At 51.1% G+C, this 11,385-nt stretch overlaps 1 protein-coding gene across 2 annotated transcripts in view; it reads right to left on the bottom strand.

The window, feature by feature from the left end:
• Positions 1 to 11,385, bottom strand: part of CAMK1G (calcium/calmodulin dependent protein kinase IG) — a 29,038-nt gene that overhangs the window by 15,422 nt on the left and 2,231 nt on the right. For both annotated transcript variants that reach the window (XM_006907676.1, XM_006907677.1), the window contains exon 2: positions 2,733 to 2,853. In XM_006907676.1, the coding sequence (XP_006907738.1) occupies positions 2,733 to 2,824 (92 nt within the window). In that variant the 5' untranslated portion in view covers positions 2,825 to 2,853. The remainder of the gene's footprint in view (positions 1 to 2,732; positions 2,854 to 11,385) is intronic.

Raw genomic sequence — 11,385 nt, 5'->3', positions numbered from 1 at the left:
GGGGTGGGGACTCCAGTTTCCTTATCAATAAAACGAGAGTGTTGGACCACGTGGCCTTAAAGATGTCTTTCAGCTGTGACATTTTAGGGTCTGCCTTCAGAATTCTCCTTTTCACCTGTATCTTTAGAACTACACATCGACGGTCTCCTGATTCCAAAGTTGACGCCCACTCTGGATCATCTCATGGAATGAGATCAAATGAAAGCCTTCCTAGGGAGCCATTTACACTGAAGTGTATGCCAGTGGCGCCTATTGTGGCCACTCGAAATGGCGTTATTGCCCTTCTGCCTCGGGGGTGGGCGGCGAGGGAATAGTAGGGACAGGGGAGAGGGAATGAAGACTTAATCGCACCACCTGTCAGGCTGAAGAGCAGAGAGCTAGTTTTGAGCAGCCAAGGTTGCTGGGGTCAGAAGGCAGGACAAGCAGAGCTTTCAGAGCCGGGGACGATTGCCGAGAGAGAACCCGGTCTGTGTTTCTGCTCTGAAGAGCTTTTCACTCTTGCTGGGCCCTTGGAGGGTGGGGACCAAGGAGAAAAAGCTCTTCCTAGGCAGTGAAAGAAAAAAGGTTGACTTGGGTGACCTGCCCCCTACTGTGGCCCAGTGTCCATACAGTTGCCGCAGGGCCCTGGAATTGTGGGTGGTGTCTGAGCAGATTTGGCAAAATCTTGGTGGGTTGTCTAGAGGAGCTGAAGACTAGAGGGAAGAGGCCTTTGGCACAGGGTTCCGGTGCATCCTCAAGGGGGGAGTCTGCTCTGCCCAAGTGCTGTAACAGTGACTTGTACCCTGTCTTGTCCTCTTGGTCCCCCAAATTAGTGCAGAACTGGATAGTTACAGCCACCAAAAACACTTAAAATATAGATTCCTGGCTGCTGGGTCCTAAATCCCAGTTTAGTAGGGCTGGGGCCAGGAATCTGTATTTTTCAAAAAATTACCTACACTAAAGTAATAGAGAATTTTTATTAATTTCCTTGAACTTGACAATAATCTTGTGGATATAGAAGAATATGACTTTATTCTTATGAGATGCAGACAGAAGGATTCACCAGAGGTGATGTGTGATGATGTTTGCAACCTATATACATATAGTTTAGTGAAGTGCGTGCATGAGTGTGCATGTGCGCGTTTATGTGTGTAAAATGAATATAGTGAAGTGTTAACAATTGTTGAATTTAGGAGTTGGGTATGTTGGCGTTCACTGCACTATTTCACCTTTTCTTTACTTAAACATTTTTATACTCTACTATTTCACCTTTTTTCCACCTTTTCCCCCTTCTTTATTGAGATATAATAGACAATTAGTTGCATGTATTTACATTGTACAATTCAATGAATTTTTTTTTTTTCAATCATAGTTGGCATATGATAATATGCCAGTTTCTCACTTAAACGTTTTTATAGTTAAAAGAAGGATAAGCTTCCCAGGAGACTCCAACGTCCCCTGGTTTAGAAGCTGCCGTGGGAGATTTTACTGAGCTCCATGAGGCCAGCATGTGTCCGTCTTCCAACTGTCCTACAGCACAAGCCTGAGCAGACGGTGAATGAGCTCCTGTCCTCCCAGGCTTCCTTTCCCCTCCTTCTCTTGATTTTCTGGGCTGCTTAGCAAATCATTTCTGATTCACTCACGAGCCTGGTTCCTCTCTCTTGCCGAAACGCCCTCTCGAGCCACCCCCGTCTCGGCAAGGGCCCTTGATGGAGGGCCAGTGCTCCGATGACCAGCACCACAGCTGAGATCTTCCTGTGCGTACAGAGCCTGACCCTTGCCTAGCAAGGGGGTGCCCAGAGGCCTTCTCTCAGGGCTGACTCTGGCTCCTCTCAGTCTGCAGGGCAAGTGTGGGCAGCCTTCACTGCCTGAGGTCACTGCCTCCCAGCCAAGGCAGAGGGAGCTAAAATTAGCTGGAGTTGGCTAAAGAGAAAGCTTGCTTAAATGGACAGTCCATTAACTTCCCCTCACTTCCCTGGGCCCTGGGCCCAATTAGCCCTGACTAATTAGCTGACCAGATGGGGTTCAGAGGCGATGGAGGCCAGTGGTCCAGAGCTGCTGCCAGCCTGCGTCAGAGATTGTGCTCTCCCAGAAGAGAGGCAGGACTAAGTAGAGAGTCAGCTCCAGACAAGCTCTCTCTGCTCCACCAGCCATGTCATCATTGTCAGAGGCCAGGCACAGACGCCCCAGAGGCTGGTAGGAGTTTTCCAACGTGGTGCGGAGAGAATGGTGGGGCAGGGAGCTGATTTAGGTGTGCATAACCCACCAGCTCTCCGGGGCCCCCTAGAACCTTCTCTTCCATCTACAGTGCACAGTGGGATCGACCTGGTCACTGCAGGAGAATGAAGAAGCTGGGTGAGGAGGCCCAGGAAAGTTCTTCTAGGGTCACTGACTCTCCGGAAGTGCTCCAGAATGTCCCTTCCTGCGACCAGGGCAAGAGCTCACTAGTCGTGGCAGATGTGGGGGGCAGGGCTCCTTAGGTGGGTCAGGCGGAAGAATCCAGGGTTGGGGGGAGAGCTGGTGTTCCCTCGCGGCTGCAGGGTAGCAAACGTCCGCTGCATTACCCCACACTTCCTTCTCGTCCTCTCGCCCCCAAGGCCCCTACTCCACCTCTCTGGGTCCCTTAGAGCTACTGAGGTGATGTCACAGCAGCCTCAGTCCCAGTTCGTCAGTCTCTGCTGGTTCGGAACAGCCCCTTCCCAAGCCCCCCGGCAGGCAGCCCAGCCACCCCCCATCTCTCGGCCCCGACTTACGATCCCAGCACTTCCATGAAGATGAAGGTTTTCCGGATGTTCGTGGTCTGTTTCTTCCAAGAACTGCAGTCATCTTCTTCCTTTCGACCCATTGCCTCCAGAGTTGAAGCTTCCGGGGATGCTTTGTTTGAAGAAAGGGAAGACGGGGGCTGATCAGCTAATTTCTCGAATAAGATGAGAATAAGTTGCAAACAGAATTGAAAATACTCACATCCTTCATGTAACAAGTAGAAGGAAGGAAGAAGAGCAAAGCCTGGATAAGACTATTCTTGCTTTTTAAATTTCTACAACAAATTTATTAAACATCTGCTGCATGCCCGTTGTGCTTGCCACGTGCTCAAGGGGTTCAGAGCATAGTCTAAGTGGAAACTCTGCTTTGCAGAGTTTAAAGGCAATAACACGTGCACATACAGATTAACATGGGAACGTCCACCTTGGGGGGATCTGAGCTGAGCTGAGGCGTTTCCTGTGTGGCCAACTGATCACCAAGGTGTTTATTCACGTTACTGAGTCAGGCTGACTTCCTGTTTTCCAGCTTCCCCACCTCCTCCGATGATTTCTATTCCCGCCTCTCTCCTACCTGGTTAAGTGAATGAATGGTAGATGAATGAGCATTGTTTCCTCTGTGACTCCCACAGCATTTAGCACAGTGCTGGGAAAATAGTTCCTTAAAATCCAAACTGAATCATGTCCTAACTTTAATATGAGAGTCCTGGAGTCACCACACTCACTCAACAGTCAACACCTGTGCTGTGCTGAGTGCTGGGTATGTGCCGATGGACAATACCATGGACAATGGCTCTGCCTTCCTTGGGTGGGGAGGCCTGAGGACACAGGCAATGAGCAAGTAAACCGATGTGTGCACAGTGACAAGTGTGGGGAAACCATGAAAGGACAAGACCCAGGCTTGTAACGAAGACAAACAGGGCAGGTCTTCTTTAGATGAAGGTCAGGGGAGGCCTCTGAAGAGGTCGTATTTCAGCTGAGACCAGAAGTTTGAGAAAGAGCCAGCAATGTGTGAAGGAGCATTTCGGCAGAAGGAATAAAATATACAAGTCCACAGCAGGGAAGGGCGTGAAGGGGCCGAAGGAAGAGTGGAGCTAGACAGTGTGAACTCCGCATGGCATGGCCTGGCGAGTGGGCGGGAGAGGCGGGCAGACAACCGTCCTGAGGAGGACTTAACGGACTTCGTTAGAGATACTGGGTTTTCTTCTTAGTGAGACCTGAAGACACTGAAGGATTTTTAGCAGGAGAGTTAAATTACACCGCTGAGGTTTGGAAGAGCTCACGTTAGCTGCTCTATGGAGGATGGAGTGGAGGGGGCGAGACTTGATACATGGAGAACAGGTAGGGGGCAGAAACCTGCGAGGGGTATGATGGTGGCTTGGACCATGGTGGTCGGGAAGGAGAGAAGTGGGGGGGCCTGGGATATATTCTGGGGTCCAATGACCTATGATACTAGGTGATGTGCCTCAGGTGGGGTGAAAGAAGTCTAGACTGACTCTCATGTTTCTGTAGGAGCACCCCGGGGTGATGATGCTTTTTCTGAGGTGAGTACTAGGGAGAAGCGTGTTCTCGGGGTGTGGTTAGGGGGGTTGGAGGGACTCTCTGTTCCTTTGGGTACTCTGCCCTAGCTAGCCCACTACAGCTGGAGGGAGGGGCACTGAGTGTCTGGGAATAGTGGGTGAAATGCATTTCTGCCAGTGCCCTCTCCCCCAAACCTGACAGAGAAGTAAGAAAGTGTATCTAATGGCTGCCCCTCTAAAAAAAAAAAAAAAAAGATTCCGGTAGAATCCATGGGGTCTTCTAACAGATTCAGGACAATGAGAAAGTTTGTGCCTTCAGAATTCAGCATTAGGTAAAGGCATAGATTTGAAGGTCGACCTGAGTTCAAATCCTACCTCCACTCATTACTAGTTAAATGGCCTTAAGCAGGCTCATGTCCTCTTTGGGTCCGTTAGCTCATCTGTAAAATGGGGACAAGGCCCCTATGGTTATGGTGAAGAGTAAATAAAATGGTGTCCATAGAGACTTAGCACGTTGTCTCACACGTCTCAAACAGCTGTAAAAGATAATGCTTAGGGGATAGTAAATCGATGTGTTTTCATTCCTGGTGATCCCCGTCTGGAGGACTCGTGTCATAAAATAGGTTCTACCGCGTAGAAGGAAACCTCTTCAGTCATCGAGACACAACTGTGGGCTTAGACCCTGGGAGTAAGAAGAATGTGACACAAGTGAGGTCCTTGCTAGAGAGGACGAGGCATGAAAAGACTGATACTTTTGACCCTAGTGGACACTGGGAAGGAGATGGGGAGGCAGAGGGTGTAGTTGTCAGGAGCACACGTCTTTGCTAATATCCATCCGGGAACGGGGAGGTTGGTGATGGGATGGCTGGGCTTCCCAGGATGCCGTGGCTGGGAGACGAAGCCGAGGGGAACTCTGACTGCAACCACATCTGCGAGAGCAGAAAGCAGTGACGGGGCAGGCCCAGCGGGGAAAAGCTGAGTGAGATGCTGTCGCACGAACTGCAGAAGTTCCCCAGGGCCTGCGGGGGCGGTGCTGGAGCCAGCTCGTACTCGCTCAGACAGGTGACTGTGCACGTCTTCCAGCTTCCTGGCCTCACGCTGTTAGTGTGAAATTGGCTACGGTGGGAGGATTTAAAGTATGGAAACAAGCAAATGCTACAATCAGAGCTTCACACCGCGCCTCCCCTCGCCCTCCGAGAACCAGACATTAAATATTTGCCAGCTCCCCTTTGCCTATGCCCCCAGTGAGGGGATGCATTGCACTGGAGGGAATGACAACTGGAGTCTGGATGAAGAGACGGGTACGGTCAGGGCATCTATGGTAGAAGCAAATGGCTGGGATCAGGGCCTTTGGTGGAGGGGGTCGGCACGATGCTCCATAGACCACATGGGACCAGTCACACCTCAGGTCACTATTCAGCCTCTGGTGAGATCCCAGACATCCGGGATCTGAGGTCCCTGGTAAGTCTGAGGCCCTTTCTCCCATACTACAACTAAGTCAAGTAAGCATCTTATAACATAAAATGCCACCTTGAACTTGAGCGGGGGAGGATAAAGGCCATCTCAAGGTTGTGTATTTTCCTCAAAGACACTGGGTCAGCTACATGAGACTATTAAACCTGAGACGTTATAATGGACAAGTTCAAACACAGAGTTTCCCATTTCCATTTTGCTGACTGGTAGGGTAAGATTTTATAGGAAAGGAAGAAGCTACACTTACTTTGCATCTTTTAGTGTAGGGTGTAAATTTGCAACTGGGCTATATAATAATTGGTGGCTATTATTATGAAAAATACATGTGAGAAACGTTAAGAATTCCTTAGCATTTGATATAGCCAAATGTAGATATGGTGGCCTGTGCTTGTATCTTCAGGCCCATTTGCTGATTTTCTCCTACTGGCGGGGTGGCAGCTCAGAGGGACCACAGTTGTTCAGGGCCCAGGCACCGGTCCGAGGAGGACTTGCCAGCAGTGCAGTGGCAGGCTGACCCTGGACTTCGAGGGCACAGTCTGCAAGGTGGAGACAAATGGACACTGACTGGCAGAGACTGCTTTGAGGAAGATGAAATATTAGAACAGGGAGCTATCTTTAGCCAGATGCCATTCTGCAGATTCTTAGCCTCAGAGCTTCCACTGATCGGAGTGGTTGACATTTGGGCCTGGACCAAATGCTCCTTACTATGTAGACATTTGGTAGCTGAGAAGTCTTGAAGAATGTAGGGGATGAGGGCAAAGTGGTGGATGTTAAAAGGGGCCAAATCAAGAGGGTTAATTTGTGTGTCTCCTTCTCTGTCTCTCTCCTCCTGCATAGAATAAGAGGGCGCAGACACCGCTTTTCCAGGCAGGGAGCCCATCAAAAGCCTTTCCAGCTCAGGCCCATTGGCTGGGCAGCATCCATCACTCCCCCTTCTGGAGCCCCCGTGGAATGACTGCGTGCTCTCCAGGAGGCATCTCCATCTCATTATCAGATCTGTACTCACTGTTCCTTCTTTCCCGTCTCTTAAATAGCTTGAAAACATAGTATTCTTAGCCTAAGCCAGGCTATAAGAAAACATCTTTCCCGCCCACCCCTCCTCCCATACACTCCATTCGAACTATGTAGTTCCATCTTCAGAGCTATGTGGAAGAGTCGGGGGCCCAGATCTGAAGCCCTGCTTCATTTTCACCCCTCCTTGACCTCAGAGGAACCTCAAGGCCGCTGTGCCCTGTGGGGGGGAGAGCTAACGGTGGGCCCGCATTCCGATGCTGCGTCCTGCTCTTTCTCTTAAAGCCCCCCACCTCCACCTCCATTCTTGACTTCTGCAATCTAGCCTTTCAAAGGGAAAGCCAACAAATTCTGAGAAGGCTGACACTCCAATATTGCTCTCAAAGTACTCCCTACTTCTCTATTTCTGGAGACAACCTCTGTTGGGCTTTAAAGCTCCACAAGAGCCACTGACGACTTCTCTGAGATTCAGAGCTGATTTCACATGCACAGCTCAGGAGATGTCGAGGATGTTGACATTCAGGGCTGGTTCAGGCCCCTCATTCCTCAGTAGGGCCAGAACCTCACGAATATTCTGTAAAAGTGTCTCCTGGCAAAGGAAATAACCTTATTACATGGAATCATTTTTGAGTTGTGGAGGTAACACTTCTTCACTCCACAAGCACTTACTGAGTACCTCCTGTATACTCACTGGACTAGATACGGGCATTTCTATGATATGAGGCTACTCTGGAAAGTGCTTACCATCAAGCTGGAAAGACCAAGCAGAGGTATAGAAATAAATACCTGAAAACACAGAGCAGTCGACAGGAGCTGGCCAATGAATGGGCACATTGGGTCAGCACCAAAATGGCTCAGAGGTCCATGGTCGGCCGATTGCTTATGTGTGGGTTTCCCGCAACACAATGCGAGCGCTTAAAGGGCGGGAGCCACGGATTCCTCATCTGGGAGGCCCCAGTGCCTGGTCCAGAGGCTGGACACACTGAAGGTCCAGCCCACATTTATGATGTGAGTGATGAGGCGGAGAACCTGGGGACGGTGGGGGGCGCGTTAAGGAAGGCTTTGCGGAGGAGTTGGATGAGATGGGTGTTGAAGGGTTGGGGGATGAATTCCTGCTATTGCTCTGGAGAGGAAATGCAGTAGAAGCCCTGCGCCCTGGGAAGGGCAGGCGGTAGGACCTCCTCTCTAAAGCTCTCGCACGGGGCTCTGCCAGGGGCACAGCAGCAGAGAGGGCAAAATCTGCTTGGCTTCTTGGTCACCATCATCACTTCAGGGACAGATGATGTAGGGCCTGGGATGGGCTCTGGGCCCAGTTCTTGGTAGGCAGAACTCCCCTGGGATACTTGAAGAGGGTCCCCTGACCATTCTACCTAGAGGCAGCCCCCGCAAAGTCACTCTGTAATGTGAGCCTGAGCCCGTCTTCTGTGACACCCTGACCGTAAGAAATTCTCCTGCTTGTTTGAGGTCATAGACTCAAAAGAAAGCGAGTCCTCGTGGACAAAGACCAGGTCCATTCCTTACCTACCCTGGGCCTGACTCAGTGACTGGCTTCGGCTCATGCTCAGTCGTGTGTTTTGGCTGGCCTTCCTGGACTCTTGGGGAAAACTCCCACAGCTGGGGAGGCGACTACAGAGGGAAAAGTACTTCACACAGACGTGGGGTGGATGCTGCCTCTGAGCGCAGCCCTGGCCGAGCTTCTGCGACTAGCTGTGTGATCCTTGGAGGCGTCCAGCCTGGCTGTTTATGAAGTACTGGTGAGAGGTCTTGGGCTGTGAGCCCAGGAGGCAGGCACCCCTCACATGCCTCTCCCATGGGGCGTCACTGTCCTTCTCTTCCTCCCAGGCTCCATTCGGTCACGGGAGCAACACGAGCCCCAGACAGAACTTTAAGACAGATGAAGTCGTCAGTGGCCCCTCATCATCAACATCATACTCTGAAGGTGTCAGGCCACTTCGTGACCCTACACTGCCCTGGACCTTCTCTCTGGACCCCCAGTCCTGCCTGTCCTCCTCCATGTGGCTTCTTTATCAAAAGTTTCCCACTTCGAGTCATAGCCATTAAGAACTCTGCTCCGAGGTGCTTATTAAATGAATCTGCTCGGCTAATTGCTTCAGAGGGCCGCCCCTCCTGGCACCTCGGCCCAAGTCTTGAGAGCACTACGTTTTAATCCGGAGGCATTCTATTCAGTTCAATCCAGTATGTGTTTCCCACACCCACAGTCCAGTTCCTAAACTGGACACAGACAAGAGGAGATGGAGACAGGAAGGAGAGAATCTTTGAGGAGCCCCCCTCTGCAGCCTTCAGCTCACAGATAATGGCTCTCAGCGCCACTTACAGGGAGAGCCAGCCTGCCTTCACAGGTGCTTGGCTTGGGGCACGGGAAGCAGGCCTCGGAGCCTTCCTGAGGGACCACTGTGGCTCTTTCTCTCCCCTCAGGGGACTCAGGCTACCCGAAGACTGCTTTGTGCTTCCTCGGTTTTCCATTTCTTGGGAGCATGACTCAGAAAGCCCTGTGGGTCTTGGGAGAAGGTTATCGGTTGGACCATGTGTCATAACAATGTGCTCTCTGCCTCCAAGCTGGGGCACAGGAGTCACGGCAGTACCTACATTACCTGGCTATGAAGGGGCTGAAAGGCTAAAGCTGGGACATTTTCTTGCCCGGGCCCCACCGTTTCCTGGACTCGGGCCCATACTGGACTTGCCATCATCCCCCGGGTTGGGAGCCGCACTGGAAGGAGCTCAAGTTGTGGCTGCAGTTTTGGCTTGGCACCGAGGAGCTGTGCAGCCCCAGGCAGATCACTATACATCTCTGGGCTTCCACCTCTCTCCTTGGAAGAAGGGACTGGACTAGATTAAGGTTCCCTGAAGTTTGCCTTTTAGAATATTAGTCTCAGGAGACTCTGCGCAAAGTGGATTCGCTGCCTCTGGTTGGTGAGTCGTGATCCACATAACCTTATTAAATAAAGGCTCTGAGGACCATTAAAGGCACCTACTCGATGCTGTTTAACCTGGCATCCCCCGAACTGACTCTTTCCTTTCATAATATCTACATGCGTCCAGGGCATCTAGGGTTGCTCAGAGGTTACTTTGGAAAACAAGGACCAGGCTCTCCCTGACGCTCTGTGATTCTTCATTTGTTTGAGCGACATATGAAATTTCTAGCAGCCTGCCGCCATCACTCACAGACCTGCTCTCCTCACGGACTCACAGGCACGTGGCTGTGTCTGTGTGTGCTGTCAGAACCCATTTCCAGTTCATTGGCTGCAGCTCAAGTGGCTGGTCGGCTGGCCAGAGCCCAGGCCTGGGACCCTAAAGCCTCCTGGAGACTTCTGGCTGGACAGAACCTCCATGGAACATGGACCCCGTCCCCAGCCCTCCCATTAATCCTGCATCTCTGCTCGCCAGTTTCTGTTCATAAAATCACTGAGGAAGGATGTTTGTCAATTGCTTCCTGCAGTTTATTTCAGGCTTAAACCACATTTAAGTTTAGTCAGATTCCTCTTGCTGTAGCGACAAGCCAGGACTCATTGTTGCTTAAGGTTTACTGTGTGCCCGTCATCTTTAGGGCTTCACTCGGTGGCTGAGAGATCAACACTTAGGAGTCACGAGAGAGAGCTGGGTGTGCTCTTTATTCTTAATGTGCTTCTAACCATGGCGGGCCTCAGTTTCCTCATCTGCTAAATGGGAATAATGATCTATTTCTAGGCGTTCCTGTGGCTGCGCAGTACATCAGTGGGCATGCAAGCACCCTGCAACCTCTGAAATGTTGAGACCACACTACAGGTACGTGAATCAAACACTGTGTTGGGACCACACTCCAGGCACGTGAATCAAACACCGTGCACTGGGGAGAAGGAGAGGGAAACAAATATCTGTTTAAATAGCAATGAGCGCAGGACACGGGCGGCGAATCCTCCCTCCTCCCTCCTCCCTCAGCCTGTCTCAGCTCCCACATGCCTCTTGCAGTGTGAGCATCTCATCTCACTGTGATTCTAAAGTGTTTAAAGATATATAAATTCTCGTACATCATGGCCCTGAAATGCAAACCGACTACTTCATCTGGTACTCAACCAAGGAAACAGAGCTGTTGCAACATTGTTGGAAACACTGCCGGCGTTGGTTTTTTTCCATGGGCCATATGCTGCCCTCCCCTGGGGTACCTTCCTAAGGAGTTTTCAAGGGTAATAGAGTGTCTATTACCACACGCTGCCTTTAAGCTTAACTCCATGCAAAAGGTGCCTCCTTTGAACAGGTGCGGGGCTAATTTCTCTAACCTGCCCCAGCCAGGCAGTCTATTGAGCCTTCCGGAAAGGAAAGCGAGAGGAGGCAAGGATGTTTGTCAATTGCTTCCTGCAGTTTATTTCCGGCTTAAACCACATTTAAGTTTAGTCAGATTCCTCTTGCTGTAGCGACAAGCCAGGACTCATTGTTAATTTCTCTAACCTGCCCCAGCCAGGCACTCTATTGAGCCTTCCGGAAAGGAGAGGAGGGATCTCCAGCCGGGGAAGGGGCACAGAAGGCAGGACAGGCTGAGCTCAGGATGGCTGTGGCAAGAAGCTCTGCGTTACCAGCCTACCCTCCAAGGACACGGGTTTGACAGCGCTCAGAGCCCCTGCAGCCCCCGCCTCCGCACGGGCAGCCGC

Source organism: Pteropus alecto, unplaced genomic scaffold (assembly GCF_000325575.1).
Source record: "Pteropus alecto unplaced genomic scaffold, ASM32557v1 scaffold101, whole genome shotgun sequence".
Lineage (NCBI taxonomy): Eukaryota > Metazoa > Chordata > Mammalia > Chiroptera > Pteropodidae > Pteropus > Pteropus alecto.
The sequence above is the reverse complement of the archived record's forward strand: the minus strand, read 5'-3'. Positions and strand labels throughout refer to the sequence as shown.